The 20,122-nt window shown below is 42.7% G+C and overlaps 2 protein-coding genes across 3 annotated transcripts in view; both read right to left on the bottom strand.

Moving 5' to 3' along the window:
- si:dkey-28b4.8 (sarcoplasmic/endoplasmic reticulum calcium ATPase 2) overlaps positions 1–7,751 on the bottom strand; it is a 126,972-nt gene extending 119,221 nt beyond the window's left edge. Inside the window, exons 1-6 of one of the 2 annotated variants that reach the window (XM_060046742.1) lie at positions 7,374–7,751; positions 5,950–6,072; positions 5,649–5,666; positions 4,282–4,364; positions 3,774–3,878; positions 3,308–3,446 (exon numbers count right to left, since the gene is read on the bottom strand). In XM_060046742.1, coding sequence (XP_059902725.1) covers positions 3,308–3,446; positions 3,774–3,878; positions 4,282–4,364; positions 5,649–5,666; positions 5,950–6,067 — 463 coding nt within the window. In that variant the 5' untranslated portion in view covers positions 6,068–6,072; positions 7,374–7,751. The remainder of the gene's footprint in view (positions 1–3,307; positions 3,447–3,773; positions 3,879–4,281; positions 4,365–5,648; positions 5,667–5,949; positions 6,073–7,373) is intronic. The other variant, XM_060046741.1, reaches the window with a different exon arrangement.
- A 620-nt stretch (positions 7,752–8,371) lies between these two features.
- Positions 8,372–16,132, bottom strand: pold4 (DNA polymerase delta 4, accessory subunit). Its single transcript, XM_060046733.1, has 4 exons — positions 15,978–16,132; positions 13,955–14,038; positions 9,959–10,070; positions 8,372–8,603 (listed from the first exon to the last, which is right to left on the bottom strand). The coding sequence occupies exons 1-4, from the start codon at positions 16,075–16,077 to the stop codon at positions 8,579–8,581; spliced, it is 321 nt and encodes a 106-aa protein (XP_059902716.1). The 5' UTR covers positions 16,078–16,132; the 3' UTR covers positions 8,372–8,578.
- Between the last annotated feature and the right edge of the window lie 3,990 nt (positions 16,133–20,122).

Raw genomic sequence — 20,122 nt, forward strand, 5'->3', positions numbered from 1 at the left:
TGAACAAGCTGAACATGCATTCTGTCATTGCCACTCATTTAAGAAGCACAACATTGAACGGCACCTGAAATTCGTCAGGCAATCAACATTCCGGCTCATAAGTTTCCAAGAAATGGTCTGCCAAGACACAGTATGACATTAAGGGGAACATCTCCGTTAACCATTTTTCCATCATAATTAAAGGTTGGGTATGGGATTTGCGAAACGCCAGCAGATTTTGAAAATACACAACTCAAATGGTCCTAACCCCTCTCCTTCAATGCTGACTCTGACTCCACCCATTCCAAGTACATGGACGCGCAATCATGCACGAGCGCGAACACAGGTGCTCGCAGGGTTCACAGACTTTTTCTTGGGTGGGCAAATGTCCGACACTATTCCAGAATATCGGACACTTGGAATATCTTCCGGACTTGTTCACTAATAATTTATTTAAACGACAAACGACACAAACTAAGTTGCTTCAATAAATGCCATTTATTAAATTAGCCTAGGCAAAAAAACATAACAGCCATTCTCTGCAAAAATGGTAAACGGGGAAAAAAAAAAAATAATTGATAATTGCAATTCTTGCAGGCTTTTTTCGGCGCAACTTCATGGCATGGAAGTGCTCCGCTGCTCGCGAAAAGTTGAAGTCTTTCAACCCCGGCCCAAGGCTCGATATGCGCCTCGTCACCTTTTGCTCAGCTAGGCGGTTTCTGATAGATGTTATAATCCTGTTTTGGAGAGAAAAGCCTCGTTCCGCAGGAACACTGGAAACGGTGTTACTGCGGAACACTGTACTGGCGATTTTGGCCAGCTTTGCCCAGTCGGGAAAGATTTGTGCGTTCACACCAAACGCGACGGGGCGACAAGATCCCATTCAAAGTGAACGTAGAGACGCGTATCGAGCGAATTTTTCGCGAGAGAAAACCGGCGACAAGTTTTGATTTGTCGCGCCACACTTTCGCCGTGCGCAGGTGAGCGCGTTCACGAGGATTTGTGCCGTGACAAATTTGCTCGAGTTGAAATATTTCAACTTTGACGCGAATTTTGCGTGATGACAGCCAATAAGCATTCAACAGCGTGGCCACTGAGTGACATGTGTATGCATGTGCGGGTGCACTGCGCGCGTTCATGAATGCTAGTGGTGAAACGGATCAGTGTGTCCACGGTTCGGTTCAGATAACCGTTTTGGGCCTCGGTTTCGGATACGGTTCGGATTAGGATCATGTCCGTGATAGTAAAAAGGCAGACTTTTTTTTGACGGAGGGTTTGGGGGAGAAACACAAAAATGAATGAGACCCACACATTAATAGTTGGGTGGCTGCGGCGAAGGTGTCCTGCCATATTCGAAGTGCTACCCGAGGAGTAAACGAAGGACGAGAAACAGTGTTTGCATACTGTCCTTTGCTTGTCAACTGTCTTTTTCCCCTGATCATCGCATTCCACACTAAAACCGAAATGATCCCACACGGCTGACTTTAATGAGGCTGGTGCTTCCTCAAATTTCCTCTTATTGTCATTTCCATTCATCTTTTCCATTTATAAATTGTCATGGACCGCTTAAAGTTTGTTTTGAACGCTGACAGGCTGAAGGGAGGGGCGGGAAAAGTCTCATTGGCTCGGGCAGCACTGGAGAGAATGCATTCCGCTGGGTCCTAAACACCCTTTTGTATCGGACGTAGGCTACAGTAGGCAAAATACGCTACATAAGGCAATGCCTTCATGAAACCGAAATCCACGGATCTCCAGAATGCTCCGAACTGTGGTAAACGAACCGAACGGATTCGGATACAATTCGAATCCGCTGCAGGCCTAATGAATGCACGTTCGTGTTTGCCTCCCTGGTGAGCTCGGCCAGGAACCGCTACTGGTTTTCATATGCTACTGATTAATTCATACATGAATGCGAACTTCTTTCTTTTTTTTCTCGGACATGTGGGCCGTTTACATTTTATTATACCGGCCATGCGTGCGTGCAATCGGCCAATGTCCGGCTATAGCCGGCTAACATGAACACTGGATGCGCGAGAGCTAACCAGGCAAGCTAGGTTGGAGTTTAGGGTTGTCTTCTAGTGCTAGATCCAAATGTGGATTAGCTAGTTAGCTAGCTCCAGTAGCTACCGCAGGATAACAACAAACAGAAGCTTGCTCTGGGTCACGAGCTTTGAGTACGTGCACAAAGAGGTCACGCGCGGGGAGAGGGGGAATGCAGTACGACCGTTTGATTGACGTACTTACTGTCCAATGCCACTCGGTGGTTCTGGAAATCATTGGCGGGAGTTTTTCGAGCCCTGCCCGTTCCACAGAAATTGACTTGTTTAATTTACAGGTCAGTACTTCTAACTCAGTGGCTGTAAGTGGGTTATGATAAAGATTTCAAGTAGTTTTGCAAAAATGGCCAAAAAAGAGAATTCCGTCCCCAACCATTAACTCTGTCATATTTGTTTTTCTTCCGTTACTGTTTTTGACTACAAATGTTTAATTTCCCCAGAATTTCAAAGATTTTTCAGGTATATGCTTTGTAGAAAGCCCTTAAATCACTTGAGAAATGTGTGCTTCGAGTTTTCTGGATGTTGTGTGCTTATCAATAGATGATTTGACCATGTGAATGAGGCTGCAGTTCAGGTTTATAAGTGGAACATCTTTCCTTAAATGATATGTTATATTTATATATCTTCCATTAGTGTGTTCTTCACATTTAATTTTGCTCGGACCCCGTTAATCACCGCTTGCGGTTATATTTATAATTATTTTTGTGATTGAATGGAATAGGTCTGAAATGTTTAATATTTACACACGACTCAACAGAAAGAACACCACCATTCCAATTTTGCGTTCAGCTTATCAGCCACACATCCATGCAGTTAATTGTTGGCTGGTTTACTCCTGGTTTTTCAATTTAGATTCAACCTGAAACAAATACTCTCACCATGCATACACTCATGGTTCATTCAATAATAGCGGGCAGGTGGCAAGGCCATTTCTAATCCATAACACTCCTAAATCTTAACTAAGGTCCTTGAAGTGAGACTTAAAGTATTGTTAATGTCGATGAATTCTATAAAAATAAAAAAAACATCCAGAAATATCGGATCTAAATAATAACTTGGAACAACGTCATCGCTATCCGTTTATTGCTGGGTTCAGGTGTCAGCAACATGGTCAAATCACTCAATTTATAGAAAGAAACTAAATAGTAACCCAGGATGATTATCAGGGCAACCGATTTTGTCCTCACAAAAACTAGAAATTCATCAGCATTGATAGAAGCTGTACAATAGATTGGTAAATCTAGAACAGCTGAATGTTAAGTGGAGTTTACCAGCTACTTCAACGATCTCCCCCGGGACGATGTCTCTAGCCCTGATCCTCTGCACGCTCTTCTTGTCCTGCCGGTACACCTTGCCCATCTCCGGCTCGTACTCCTTCAGCGCCTCGATGGCGTTCTCTGCATTACGCTCCTGGAGAACACACACACATAAGTTGGTAAACTACAGCGCTCTTAAGGGTTTGCTCTGCCCCCATGTAGCAGGTGGATCTCTGACCCCACACCACTATGCAGCAGGGGAATTATCCAATGAGGCACATTACAAGCGTCACCATCAATCAATTACTCAATCCTATTTCCTTGTTTCGGTTTTTTCAAGAGGGTCTTTCAGACGCGCACACACACACACACACACACACACACACACACACACACACACACACACACACACACACACACACACACACACACACACACACACACACACACACACACACACACACACACACACACACCTTACCTGCCATACTCCTACGATGGCGTTGGCAATGAGGATGAGGAGGATGACAAATGGCTCCACGAAAGCTGTGATTGTCCCCTGTCCTTCCTCAAACCAAGCCAGAGTCTGAGAAACAACCATGGTGGAGTTACTTTGAGATGAAAACCCATGCAATGCAAACCATTGCACTTATGTCTGTTTCTGTGGCTTGTTTGTCATTCTTTGTATATTTAAGTAACCCTTTAGGAGATAATTTACCTACAAAATGCTGCTACACCCCTACTACTGTATTTCTACAGGAAAGAGCATTCATACTTTACAGGTGATGCACATATTACATTTTGCACTTGAATAAACCCACTGAATAGATTTACAATGATCACAAATCAGCAGGTAACCCTGTAGTAAAACAAATTCAGTTCTAAGAATGCTTTGAACTTCAACAAGAAGACATACATTATACACTTCTGCATTATCTTTATAACATTTCATGATCTAGATTTTGTATGAGGTGTCTGTGTTTACTTACAAAGGAAATACAAGCGGCCAGCAGCAATATTCTGACCAACAGATCCTCAAACTGTTCCAGGATCAGCTCCCAGAGAGATTTACCTGGAACCAAAGGGGCAGAATCAGGCATGCAGGAAAGAAGGAAAGAGGGCCCACACAGAGGTCTACCTGAACCCTAGGGTCCGAGACAGACGACTGCACGGGCTAGGGTCCACACTTTATTACAGTCATTTTACATCCGGTCTGGGTCAGGTCCCATTCTATGACTGTGAGGCCCGGTCGGTTTATCATCATGTGTAAACCCGAGTGAATCTGAGCAGACCTGGGACCAGCAGGGATCGGCACTGATTCCTAGAGGAACGCATGGAAGTGCTGAGTAACTGGGTTTGTCGGGTCCATAAAATGCCTTAGTAAACCCTCTACTCTCAGACATTCCCTGGGTAGGGTCTGCAACATCTCAGACAGACCTGTCGGTATATACATTATGTGTGACTAGACAACTTTTCATTTTCTTTTTACATCAAAGCACGATCAAACTTTTGGCATCAAAATTACAGGACTGTCTCCAAAAGTATGGCCTACATCCACCTGTGTCCTCGTCTGAACACCAGACGAATCTCCTGAGCTAATTTCAATTGCTCTACAGATAAGGTCTGTCTCCCCTCCCATACTAAATGTTCCTGCCCGGTGCGAGATAGGTCGACCAACCGCAACCGTTAATCTAATATGAGGCGGGATAAATACGAAGACGGTGCAGAGGAACACTCTAGAGGCATACCAACAACAACCAAGATGGCTGCCACTGATGTAGAAAGGGCTGTTGATTACGCTATTGAGGCATTACTAAACAAACGACAAGGTATATTGTCATTAAAAGAAGAACAAACAACTTCACTACAAGCTTTTGTTTCGTGAAAAGATGTCTTTGCTGCAAGCATGTTGTCTGTTAAAGGAGACGTATTATACCACCAATATGAGTGTGATTAGCCTTACAAGCCGTTTCGAAAATCGGCCCCATATGACATCACTAGTGGGCGTTTCCACCTAGATCTGTGCTGGATAGATGAGCAACGTTTACTTCGGTCCACTGGGTAGGCTGGTAGAGTGATCAGATCTAGGTGGACACGCCCACTAGTGATGTCATATGGGGACGATTTTTGAAACGGCATGCAAGGCTAATCATACTCACAGCTGGTGGCATAATATGTCCCCTTTAACAATGTTTGCTGGTTTAAGACCAGCTCTGCACAACCCGTTTAGTCGCTCTGATTGGTTGCAGGCCTAGAGGCAATCTGCGCCGCACCCGTAGGGGATATCCCTTCGAAATCGAAATGAACAAAACGATCCAGACTAATTATGTTTTGTGAAAAAAAGAAACCATCCTACCTTCTTCCGCAGGCAACTCTGGAAGAGAAAGAAGAAAGGGACATATGTATGAAACAATAAGACAGTAGTCATAGCTGCTTCATACACAAGCAGTTGCATTAATGTCACCAGATATTTGGTCAGAAATACTACAATGTAACGTAAATTGTATGGATAATAAATTATCCTTGCATAACAATGAACCTTAACCCTCTTAAGCATAGCATGTATGTAACACCACTAACCTAGGCCTACTCATTCAGCCTGAGGTGTGACACTGATGTGTGGATCATTATGAAACACAATAGTGAGAGACGCCTACCATTGGGCCCCCATCTGTCCCGACTCTTCCTCAGCTGCTCACAGCTCAGGCCGGTTGATTCATTGACACTGAAGAAGCCCAGAGACTCCTCCACCGTCTTGGTGTGACCGTTGTCCATTATTACTAGCAGAGGAAGAGGGAGGGGGGAGGGAGAGAAAGACAGAGAGACAGCGACAGAGAGAGTGAGAGTGATGGGCAGGGTGGGTAATGGGTCAGTGGATGTAATGAGAGAAGAGGAGGGCAGATAAAGATGGGGAGAAGATAAGGAATAGAGGAGGGAGACAGGGACAGAATTAGAGAATAACAATGAAGCTGTGGAAAAGCAAATCGGCTAAGTAGACAAAAGGCACAAATTTAAAATTTTAAGTTCACAATCTGCAAATCAAATTTGAATCCATGACTAGAAACAAAACAAAATAGCTTGCCTTTGCACCTGTTAAATAGAAATCGCAGACGATTACCACACATACTGGCTTGGGAAACTAAGCGACTGGATAGCCAGGCAACTAAACCAGGCAAAACGCAGAGCCAAACATGCCCCTGAGAGATGAACTGGCAGTTAGGTAACGTTATGTGGGGGGGAACAATGTTCCCGATCATAATATCAATGTCTATTTAAGGCTAAGCTATGTGTGAATATCTGGCCTCCGCAGATTTAACATCCCTGTCACCGTTGATCAGGGCCTTCCTGCCCATTCAGCGTGCAGGGCGACAGAGGCCAGGACACGAGTCTGGGAGGCTGACTAGTGGTTCAGAGGCCAGGACGCTGACTAGTGGTCCACAGAGGCCAGGAGGCTGACTAGTGGTCCACAGAGGCCGGCAGGCTGACTAGTGGTCTACAGGGGCCAGGAGGCTGACTAGTGGTCCACAGAGGCCAGGACGCTGACTAGTGGTCCACAGAGGCCGGGGCTAGCCTGAGTGGCTGATTAGTGGTTCACAGCTGGAACCTGAGCGGTTTCATTAGCGGTCGGGGTACTGGAGGGAATGGATGGACTGGATGGACTTGGATCCGTCGCTCGGTCCAACTACAGCGCCATGCAGACGCGACATGAGCACATACTGTATAAACCCTGGACGGGATACAATAACCGAGCCCGTGTAAAAGAGCCCAACCAGCAGGGCAGGTCTGGTCCACCCTGGTCAGGAAACAGTAGCGTATGGCAACCATCAGACAGATGATGGAGACGCGAAGCCCGATGAAGGCCCAATGCAACACACCGAGTGACACTGGACGGTGATAACGTTGGAGAGATCTCAACACACAATGGGAACACGGCTGGCCTCACGCTTAAGGTTAGCCTCGTCCTTTACGGGAACGTTTAGCACACATATGATCATTTAATATATAACCATATAATATATATATATATATATATATATATATATATATTAGAGCAGGCGGTCAGCCCGTCTGGGTTTCTTACCGATGCAGTGAGTCCGCGTCCGTCCAGAGAACTATCGATCCCGCTTTATAAATCACACTGATCAGAGTACCATGGGGGTCTGCGTTAAATAAGGACTATCGTTTCATCCTCTCATCCTTCACATCTAAAGGTCGATGTTGTCATAGAAACTGCATCCGATTCTCAGATGAGTAGAAATGTCGCCGGTTCAAATGTAAAGGCTGTAGACAGGCAAAAGTCTTCGCGTGTACTACAGGTTTAGGAGCGCAATTAACCGCAGTCCTTAGAAAATATTCCTTCTGGAAAATAGAAAAGATACCGCTGGATAGTGTTAATAGGCCACAGAATGGAGGCGATTAACGGTGTTCGGCTTGCCTTGACGAGTTCAGGGAAGCTGAACCAATGAGACATCTCGGAAAATGATGGACGGCAGTGCTAGGCGAATCAAATTGGAGGATTTTGCATAATCCCACCTGCTAGGAGTTGGCTGCCAACGGTTCCGCCTCTAGGAATGACTCTTCACCAATCGCTAAAATGTCGGATATAACTAAGAACAAATCAGCGCCTCGTCCTGAATGAGTGGCAGCGCAGCAATCGAATAAAGAGACGTTATTGAGGGAGTTTATGCCGGGTGGTATTCCGACGTTATCAGGACAATATTTATGTTTTCCAGACGTCATGGCTCTGACGCCCTATGACACTCAAACTGTCGTTTGCACTATATATATATATATATATATATATATATATATATATATATATATATAAAATAAAGAAATAGCGTAATGGTTTACTTATATACTGTATAGAAGCCACCTACATTCAAAATTAAAATTGTCTTACCAGATTGCAGAACATTTTACCCTGGTAACAGACGTTCAATAGTGGACAGTTCCATCCGGAGGAAAGGTAATTTGGATGCATGAGATGCAGACTAGTGTAAGAGACGCGAGTACGATAATATGTTGAAAATTAATATGCGTGTAGTGCAAGGAGGGTGAGGCATTGAGTGACAAGACTGGCATTATAGTGTTTGTTATTTATTTGTTGTCATTATGTCACCACCACCAGAGTTGAAGCAGGTCTAAACAGTCTGTTGGTTTAAAGTCAAGGCAGGGGGAAGAACAGTAACAGTGTAACAGTGATGAAACAAAACCAATGAACAAATATTAAAATTCACAGATTTAAATCAACTATGGGCATTCTTCTTGTTCTTCTTCCATCTCTCACAAGGGATAGTCACTCCATAAGCTGAAAGACAAAGACAGATGTCAGACAAAGACTCACTATTGTAGCTGTTTGCTACAATAGTTCCCCAGGTGAACAGGTGACAGGTGATGCCATCATAACTGGGGTATAACCAGGGTTCATACACATTTTGACCAATAGATTTCCATGACTTTTCAATGACTTTTCCATTACTAAAAATTTTGAGAAACTTCTGGTGTGTACATGAAAAAGTGATCAAATGTAGTATTTAAACTAACAATGAGAAATCCAAACCATTGATGTTTGCTTCCTTTGGCATGGCTCGTTAATGCCGCCTCTCCCATGTTTGAAATGTGAAATGCTTTGCCACCACAGAAACCCACAATTTTGCTCATCCCAGGTAAATGAATGACATGAAAATATGAATATAACAAATTTCCATGACTTCTCCAAAACATTTGGGATTTAATTTTTTTTCAAGCACTTTTCCAGGCCTGGAAATAGCCATTTTAAAATTCCATGACTTTTCCAGGTTTTTCATGACCGTATGAACCCTGTATAACAAGCCTTTTACGAGAATGGATGAGTCGAATATCTATAGTCCATAAGATTATATCATTCAGAGATGCAGGAGAAATCTTTAATTCTGTGATTGATGTTGAGTGTTGTTGAAGGGTAAGCAAGTACCATCACATTTTGGGCTGAGATCTAGGAATGAGGGGGGGGGGGGGGGGTGGTCTTAGCCTCATGTTTACCACCCATGGTAACTTTGAAAAAGAAAATGTAAGGGGCTATGACCCCTAAATCTTTTTTCTCTGTATATGTCTGATATGATTTTCAACATAGTGGTATATGCCATTTAGTCACGGTTTAAAAGTAAGATGTGATTTAGAGAAAGCAGGAGAAATATCCTATGTTTTTTGCCGGTCTGCGTAGTCCAGTTTATGAACGCTGAAACCTCACATCCTAACTAGTATACGCTTTGAAGTCTCAGAAGACACAGCGGCAACGGAGGTGAGATGTGTGGAGCTCCGTCTTGGCAGCAGTTAGGGCTGATGACCGTGTCCGAGAGAGGGTTAAGCTTCTCGGACACCGATAGTATAACATGAAATATTTTTCCTATGAATATTTATAATTAAATACAGGGGTAAAGGTGCAATGATTTTTGTCCTTTTTATTTACATTTGACCCAAAGTCAAAGCTTTTTAAGAAAATGAATAAAATAAATGATATTGGTGTGACCGTGGAGTGTGACACACCGTCCTAGATGTTGTCTACCACACGGCTAAAGATAGCATCGTCAGCAAGCGTCTGGTGTACGTTTATACTATCAGTCTGCTCCTCCTGAGACTGGGGGTCCCTGTGTGTCTGTGTGCATGCGTGTGGGCCCTGCTCACCTCCGGGTGAACTGGGGATCGTTGTTTGTACGCAGCAGTAGCTCCCTGATCTCCTGGGGGGGGTTCAGCCCGTGGACCTGCGCCCGCTCCCATCTCTGGAGCCTGCTGATACCTGGGGGAGGACATACGCTGGGGATTGGGCTCTTAGACTGTTGATACGGGCTGTCTACATACATATACATAGATGATTTACAGTATATATATATATATATATATATATGTATATATAGATATCGATTTAGATAGATAGATGTTATGTATAAACTTAGCGCAAAAAATTAGGAAATTTGTGTTGGTTGATTATTTCTCTGATATAAAAATGCTTTTTGGCCATAAATCTTATACCGTTGGAAAGCCTGTATATTTCCCTTTCCAATGGTGCCCCATTTGTAAGGAACATGCACTTGTGGGATGAGCAGCAGAGCTGAGTATGTGGGTTGCGCCCATGAAAAATTTACCAAATCTTCTCTGCCAATGCCACCCGAAATCCAAATAACAAAGAAGTGTACAACAGTCTTAGCTCATTGTCTCATTGGCAGGCCAAATTCTCTGGGCGGGCAAAGCAGAGAAGGGGAGGTAACATGTCCCCGTATGACGACATATGGGGGAAAAGCAGAGCAGGATACCTAGTGCTCGTTTTACACCCAACGCCATTTCTAGCTACTGGGGGGCCATAGGCAGGCTAGGGGAACTCATATTAATGTTATAAAACCTCATAAAGTCAATAAAAAAATAAAAATAAATCTATATTTTTTTGTTTAAGTTTATAGTTCTGCATTGCGGTCCATTTTCTGCACCTTGGCCAGCGGCCGTGACACGCAGCATGTCATTCCCTGACACTTTCTGTAAACAGTGACTTGTTTCTGCCTAAAACATCTTCTTAAAGGAACACAAGTCACAAAATATATAAATATTATGTTAATAATCAAAATATTGCAATATATGCTTGAAAAGGGGAAACATTTTGTTACATGGAGCTTAATGTTTTTGATAGTTTGTGTCCATGCGTGCATGCACATGCACCACTTGGCATGGGTATTGGCAGCATTGACAATTGACAAATAAATGTCCCCACAAATACTCAAAAGAAACCTACGCCCTTAGATGAAAGTGCATTTAGACTTATGATTTGATCGATAACGTGAGGGTTAGGGGAAGGAGGGCAGAAAATGTCTGTTCACCCAAAAAAAAGCCAAAACAAAGATAAGGCCTGCCAAAGCACATAGCCATGATTTGAATCACAGTCTGTGATTTAATGAAGTTAGTGTATTCCTCGTCCACGCATGTCTAACAATATATAACTACAGGCTATACAAATAAAGCCTGTACTGAATTTAATGATTAATACTGATTAATAATCTGTCTTGATAAATTAAATATTCCCAAAAAATGTAATCTCCTGTGCAAAACCCTGGATGATGAAGTAATATCAAGTGCGGATGAATGATGTTAACGTATTTATGGACGCCTTTTCTAGCTACTGGGGTTATAAAACCTCATAAAGTCAATTTTTATGCTATGGGACCTTTAAATGTTAAGCAATGCCATCACAGTGCAAAAATCTTTGCAATTATACATCTATAATATTTTTTAATTACGTATATATTGTGGTGGCCCAGCCGCTGAGCAGTGCCCCACATGGCCACGTGGTGGCCACAAAGGCAGGCAAAGGCAGCCAAGGGGTGTGGTGCTGGATGGGAGGTACTACTCAGCTTACCCTGCACAGGTGTGCTGAGTTAGCCCTGCAATCAGAGGGCCTTTTTAACTCCACCAGAACAGGCTGAAGATAGACTGGCTGGAGGAGTGTGTGGAGACCAAAGACACGTTAGGCCAGTCTCGTGGTAAGAGGCCTGTGGCCAACCCTCTTGATCACTCCAAACCTAATTAATGAAGTTACGTTCAAGTGGACCGAAGAGCTGTTTTGTCAGTGTGTGAATTGTGTCGTGCTGAAACCCGAGAGAAGGCCTGCAGCTGAAGTGGAACCCCAACGACTCCAAGAGGAAACCCAAGCCGAGCTAGGGCGAAGAGGTCAGTGGCAGGGACCACAGACCCCACTAACCTTGGTCTATCTTGCTCTCTCTCTCTCTCTCTCTCTGGCCCCACCCCAGGAAGAGCCAGAAAGGGCACCCTGACGACAGCCGCCAACCGGGTGAAGATTTGAGTTGCCTTTTGCCCCCTCCCTTTTCCCCCTGCACTTTTTTTTATAAATAAATGACATAAGTTGATTTCACCGCAACCCCCGTTTCTGCCTGTTCTATTCTAATTGGTGATCCCACTGTTGTACCTCAGAGACCAGGGCCCCGTTTCCCGAAAGCGTCGTTAGCCTAAGTGGATCGTGAAGTGCGTCGAAAGGGCATCGTAGAGTTTTCACCGCGTTTCCCGAAAGCATCGTTGGGAACGAACGTCTTGAAAACGCTCGTAGCTAACGAGTACTCCAGGGGTGCTGGTACTCGTGGGACGCTAAGAGCATCGTCAGCTATCGCCTCAGTGGCGTCACCATCGGACATTCCGTCTATTGGATGCGTTTTATTAAAACGCATTGCGCCTTTATGTTCTTAGTTTAGTCATTAATAAAGATTATTAATTTATTAATAAAGATGTTAAAATGGCCAAAATAAAACGGGACAGTCCAGAAAATGTTTGCGCAGGCAGGGCACTCAAAATGTGTGAGAAAGTGTGGGGATTTGTGCAGACTGACATAGGCTACTCATTAAACGTAGCATAAAATAATGTAAAAAATAAAATATAAAGAATTTTTTTTTTTTTAAAAACAAGCAAAGGAGCAGGCAAAAGGCTGGGATATGGTGGGGATTGGTCACGTTGACGGGAATGTTTAGTGACATGTGGGAGGGTGGAGGGTTAAAAAAAAGTCTCAATCACACTTCGACGCGCATGAAAACCAGCCGCGTAGTTATGAGGGAGGCCGTCCTCACACCGATCTTCCTCGTCGTCATCGTCCTCAACGTCCTCCGGTTCAAGCAAAGCCACCCCAGCCTAAGCTTAGCTGCAATGTTGTGCAACATAGCCGTCACACATATCACGGCGCATGACTTGGCCGGCGAAAACTGGAGCCCTCCGCTGGACTTGTGAAGGCATCTAAAGCGCAACTTCCACCTCCCGATCGTGCGCTCAGGATTAGGACTGATATATGTCGGTTTAAGCCTAATCAATTGTGTTTTAATGTCTAGCATTCATATAATTGCAGTCTATTTTTTTCGTAAGCTACTCTGCTGTTGTCCTTGATGGGGATATATTTTAACCCTTTTTAACACAATTTTCCTGCGACATTCCTGCGTCTCCCCCTCTTACGGAGCCCATTTCAGCACAGTGTCAGACAGTTACAATCCTACGACGTCGTGAGTGCAGCGAATGCGCGTTCACGTTAAGAGGAGTTTCGGGAAACGCGACAAAGAAATTATCGATGGATCGCAAGATCCATCGGGAGAATGATCTTACGAGCGAAGATCCATCGATATCGGGAAACGGGGCCCAGGCGCCCAAAATATAACAACATTTTCAAATGTCAATTGTAAATGTACAATGTTTCAATGTACAAATGTGTAAATTGTAAACTATCTGTGTGTAATTGATGGATGAGAGGGTGCTGTGGTATTATATTTTGGCATTAACACTATTTTCTACGGCTTTCTACTTTTCTACGTGCTGAGTAGTAAATAATAAAACAAATAAAAAAGGGGTTTGAGTCTCACTGGGCCCCCAACTGCAGACTGTAAGCACTCGATAAAAGCCCCATGGCGTATATATAATTTCCTGTATATTGCCTGGTAGCAAAAGGAACCCTTGCCATAATGGATGGGTGTTTATCTTTGGTCAATAATTTAGGGGTGAATGTTGAAGGAGCCATGTTGAAGCATTGCTTGATAAATGACACATTTCAAATATGAAACATATGACAAAGTTGAAGGCATTTTCCCACACCATCGTATTTCCTGTTCGGTCCAGATCATAGTACAGTAACCGTGCTACATGCTTTACCTGTACATGGCCCATACTTCCAGTCCAGATCAAACTGCTTCAGTTCCTGCAGCTCCAATTCTTGCTCTGTTATGGTCTCAGTCTCTGAGTGAACAAAAAACTATATTAAAGATACGGACAAGAGGTATATCCATCTTTTCATGAACATCTCAAAAAACGTTTCAACATACAACTCGGAAGTGAAATAAGTCAGTCATGAGAGAACGCAGACATTTTACCATGTGACTATACTGCCCTGGCTTGACTTGGTTTGACAGAAGCACAGCATGGCTGCTGGTATTTGTAATAGTAGTACTTAGCGTTCTGTAGCATTTTACCCTAGCTACCTTTGTTGTATACAGAGAATGGGTTAACCTAACAATTGTTAGTGCTTGGTACTATGAACATCCTTACTTTACCGACAGTGATATATTGTTTCTCTTTCTTCTGGCAAATGTACTTATTGTAAATCGCTTTGGATAAAAGCATCTGCTAAATGCCCTAAATGTAATTGTAAATGTATTTGTATCACCATCACAACACTGATGACCGTTGTCTTGAGTCTATGACAAAACAACACACAGACTCATTGTAGCCTACATTCTTTTATGTTATAGTATTCCGATGAAATTTGATTGATTGTTTAAGAGACATTTAATATATTTGGGTTGTGTTAGACAGACACACACAAAATTATATCCGCGAAGATAAATTCAGTTTGACCATCCAAATTACAGCTGTTTGCCTCATAATCTCAATAGCTCAGAAAACTATTAACATTATAACATATTTAACACTATAACATATTTCAGATATGTTTTGTTAAGCGAGTGGCAAACGATAACCTTGATATAAGGAAAAAAAAGCATTAGCATCAATTTCAGCTATCTAATAGTGTGACATACTGCCCAATGTCCATTCTTTAGACTAAGACTAATCTGAAAGCAATCTGCCCTTTTCATCAAGTTATTATTTTGTTATGCAAGAATATATTACGCCAATCTAAAATCACAGCGGTGCACTTCTATATTAACCTTCATCCCCCTTTTTAATTAGGCTTATATGGTTACAGATCTGGGAAGTACGTAAATACAAACAACGGTCTACTTTTACTAGCTACATCTGGACACAAATATCTTTACTTTCTACTCCTTAGAAATACCAAGCATTTTATTTGCATCATTAGGTACCTTCTTCCTAACATCAAGACAGATATCAACCTAAATGCACGTAACAAGATGAAAAGTGCTGCATATCGGGCAAAGATACATAAATAAGACGTGAGGATCAGGCTCTGAAATTAGATTAATTTTAGAGCCTGTACTTTTCCACTTATACTTAAGAAAGAAGTTGAATCAGATGCTGAATTGACATTAAAAATGACTTTGACTTTGATCTTTGTTCATGGAGCCACAGCCACAGCCACAGCCATGCCAAGTCAAGCCGCTCAACGCCAAGCCCGTGCTCGGCCCAGGACCCCCCCTTGTCTTTTCTCTTGCCCTTGCCCTTGCCCGTGCCCTCTCCCTGGCCCTTGCCCGTAAGTTGCATTCTTCTCTCCCGTTTTTTTGGACTTCCTATTGGACATTTTCCCGGTCATTGCGACCACTAGTTTTCTGTTCCCCTGGACTTTAGTGCCCCAGTGCCTAGCCAAGCTCCTTAGTTTTCCCCACTGTTGCCTGCGCTCGTTGGAGCCTGTTGCCTACGACCCATGTTTAAAATATGAACAGGGCCCGGGTATTTAAAAGAAAATCTATATTTTTTTGTTCAAGTTTATATATTCTGCATTGCGGTCCATTTTCTGCACCTTGGCCAGCGGCCGTGACACGCAGCATGTCATTCCCTGACACTTTCTGTAAACAGTGACTTGTTTCTGCCTAAAACATCTGCTTAAAGGAACAAAGGTCAATTGATTTGATTGACCATAATTTCCCGATGCTTAATGCACTTCTTTATAACCATTAATTAAATCTTCATTAACCAGTCAACTTGACCCCACTCGTGTTAAGGTCGACTAGTATACAAACTAAATGTTGTCAGATGGTACCATTCTGTGGTGGGGACGGGGGTCTCTTTTCCCTCTTGACATGTCGTCGTTTCTTGACCACCTTGAAGGAGTCTGTGATCAGGCGGCGCTTCGTTGTCATGGTTATGAGGACCTGAAGGAAGAGGGATGAGGTGGGTTCAGGAAGGTACGGACACGTTCATATCTATCTCTATTTATCTCTATATATCTATCTCCTCTAGAATGGAGTATAACTATATGAACAATGTAATGTTGTTCACAAACAAAGACAGACCTCAAAGACATCCATATTGTTAATTAGGTGCACCGTTAAAAACGCCTCCCAAAAGAATAAAAATGAAGATAAGGACTTGTTTCTGCAGACCTGTAAGTAGACTAACATGTATTGATAACAGTCACAGAAAATATATTTACAAAGACGTTGCTGTCAGCAACATTGAACACATTGAGGTATCAGGTTCATGTCATTTTAGTTACACTCTACTAGCTGAGCTGGCCTATATTTTTTCTCTTTATGCATAAATTCTTATTTTTTTTACATTTATTTAATAAATTACTTTATAAATTATTTATAATAATTTATGCAACCAGCAGGTACTAACAAGAAAAGGTAGGAGAGAGGTGTAGCAGGTCTTACAATGGTTTAGTCGTTATAACAGTGTAGTAGACTACGTTTTGAGCTCTTAAATCCGTAATGTGCTTTTGATGAGTCAAATGAATGGCATTATACAGAGAAGCTACATTTGTAATGTATTTTTAAGAAGACTGGTGCAGGTCCACATGCTAGGAGTGACGCAGAAGATAAGTGACCGTAGCAGCGACAGTGAGATTGTCAATGCAGTTCAGTGTACAAGTGAAGACAGGGTTATTGTTTGGGACAAAGCCAGACCGACCTGATCCAAATAGGATCCTGCATTTTCAATAATGTCGTCCCTGTATTTAAAAATACAAGCAATATCCATGGCTTCACCACCCCATTATTGAAGACTATTCTGTATTTCCAGTTTGTCAAAGCATATGGTAAATTAAGAAGAGCTCATCGGAAAAGATGTTGAGTCGTCTCGATCATTTAGCAAAACATTGCAGGTAGTTTGTCTGTGTTTCAGAATAGGCACTCAATCATTCTTTCGGCCGCTGACTGTACCAGCCAGATTCTGGGCTAAGCTCTGAATGCTTTAAAAATGGTTGCACAGATGATAAATATTATGTTAATAATCAAAATATTGCAATATATGCTTGAAAAGGGGAAACATTTTGTTACATGGAGCTTAATGTTTTTGATAGTTTGTGTCCATGCGTGCATGTACATGCACCACTTGGCATGGGTATTGGCAGCATTGACAATTGACAAATAAATGTCCTCACAAATAGTCAAAAGAAACCTACGCCCTTAGATGAAAGTGCACTTAGACTTATGATTTGATCGATAACGTGAGGGTTAGGGAAAGGAGGGCAGAAAATGTCTGTTCACCCAAAAAAAAGCCAAAACAAAAATAAGGCCTGCCAAAGCACATAGCCATGATTTGAATCAGTCTGTGATTGAATGAAGTTAGTGTATTCCTCGTCCACGCATGTCTAACAATGTATAACTACAGGCCATACAAATAAAGCCTGTACTGAATTTATTGATTAATACCGATTAATAATCTGTCTTGATAAATTAAATATTCCCAAAAAATGTAATCTCCTCTGCAAAACCCTGGATGATGAAGTAATATCAAGTGCAGATGAATGATGTTAATGTATTTATGGAAGCGTCTTATGGAGTCTCGATCAAAGCAGAGCTGTTTATCATTCATCATTGGCCTGTTAACACGAACAGAAGCTTTTAATGGAAACAAAGATGGCTTTGATGTGATATAGTTAAATTGTATTAAACTCACGATCTCTCTGTTTCATCAAAACAAAACCCACATTAAGAGGGGCGTTTATATTTTCTTCTTCGTGTGACGTAGTTGTTTTAAGGTATGTGTGTTTCACAGTGCCCTCTGTCGGTCGGTGTACGTCTCACACTGCCCTCTGTCGGTCAGTAATGTAGCCTATGTGTCACGCCCTCTGTCGGTCAGTATATGGAACGACATCCAAGATTATCTGGATTCATTCCTCGGGCCGAACAGAAAGAATAACTTTCAATGTAGGGATTTATTATTGATAAACCATATGATTATTACAAAAAGTAGGATATTACTCAGAGCGCGACTGATTTCAAGTCCTAGGCCATTGTTCTTACATTGAGAGACACATTGCCTAGCAATCTCAATGTATATTCTCCTCTCAAGACAGACCAAATAAAAACAAATAGAATGTAAAACTAGAAATCTAAACAAAAAAGAATGGGGTTTATGTTGTGTGTGTGTGTGTGTGTGTGTGTGTGTGTGTGTGTGTGTGTGTGTGTGTGTGTGTGTGTGTGTGTGTGCGTGTGTGCGTGCGTGCGTGCGTGCGTGCGTGCGTGCGTGCGTGCGTGTGTGTGTGTGTGTATGTGTGTGCGTGCGTGCGTGTGTGTGTGCGTGTGTAACCAATAAACAGAATTTACTCGGGTTGTGATAGCAGTTTACGATCGATCCAGTTTTATTTAACATTTGCTGAACTGAAATGCATCTTACTTGATCACAAGGTCAGGAACAACATAAAACAGTAAACCTTAAATCACATGGAAATGTGATTATATATATATATCAATTAGAATAAGAAAAAAAATAGAAAAATATATATTTCCCCTTTTTAGGCAGTTAACCAAATACTTAAATGTCTGAACAACACCCTGTTATTCAGTACAAAAATACCTGAAGGAATGTTACTCGTCCGCTTTAATTAAATGTCTCTTTCTCAGTCCATGAAAACAAAATGGATACCGAACGGTCTTCTTATAGAACATAGAACAAATCTTGAAGTGTCCTATTGTCTTTAGCAACAAAAAGAAATAACAAAATAAAGTAAAGTGCTGGCCAGCAATAATATTATAGAGCTCTATATGTGTGTGGTGGTTTAGTAGTTTTGCCTGCAATCCTCAGGATATTCAGAAGATGACGACGGCTCCTCACGAGCCACAGGAAAGCACTCAGGAAACAGCGGCAGCGTCTCATCAATGTTCATTCACTCGGCGGAGTTCCTTGCAAACGGTCTTCTTGTAGATAAACGTTGCCGACGGACTTCCGGATATTATCCAAAGAAAACCGAGTACTTTGTACGGTAAATATTTCACTTAAAAATACTTTTAACAAGTTAAACTTCAAAATTAAACAGCAGGAGAATCACAGCTTGACCACGTTGCTTGCAGGTATTGAAGAAGAGATCTACCCGCGAAAACTTAGTCTCCAAGGTAACTGCAGAGTTTACCTCCGGCCACTAGGGGATAGTGTTGTATTGCAGACCGCTGACCGGCTGAGTTGGCGGTCTACCTTGTTGTGTTCGTTAGCATTGCAGACGTTCCCGTTGCATAGCATGTTGAGCTGCTGGCATGATTCATGTGAGTCTTTCCTTATTGATACAATTGTTATTGTTTGATACTTGAGATGCTTATGTGTGTATGCATTTATGTGAATGTAGGAATTACTGTTGTTATTACGTTTGTAGCTTACATTGTTATTGTGTGTGATTGCTGCAGGACTTCTTCATCTTTGTCATTAAATCTGAACTCTGACATCGAGGAGTGTATTTCTTCATGAAGAAGTCATGGTTGTCGTTGGATGTACTGTTCCTGGCTGCGCTTTCGAGACCGGAGATGTGTCTGAAGCACTTGCCATTGCGCTGTTGACGAATCACAGACTTGTCCATCGAAACCCGCCGGCCCAGATCCTGACTACGCATGGTCCGAAACTTGATCGGCCTAAGGTCGATGTTGGCGTGACGATAGAGGAATGGAACGTTTTCATCCGTCGCTGGGACGTCTTTCGCACCGGTTCAGGCGTCGGGGCTGCCCACGCCCCTTTCCAGTTATTTCAGTGCGCTGGGCCTGAACTTGGAGATAGCATGTTGAAGGCCAATCCCAACATCACCTCCGGACCCCTGGTGGATCTGATCGCTGCCATGCGTTCACTAGCCGTCATTCCGGTTGCCACATGTGTCCTGCGCACCGAGCTGCTTCAGTTGCACCAGGAGCGTGATGAAGCATTCCGTGCCTTCACCGCCAGGGTGCGAGGGAAGGCGGAGACATGCGCCTACGTTGC

Source organism: Gadus macrocephalus, chromosome 3 (genome assembly GCF_031168955.1).
Source record: "Gadus macrocephalus chromosome 3, ASM3116895v1".
Taxonomy (NCBI): domain Eukaryota; kingdom Metazoa; phylum Chordata; class Actinopteri; order Gadiformes; family Gadidae; genus Gadus; species Gadus macrocephalus.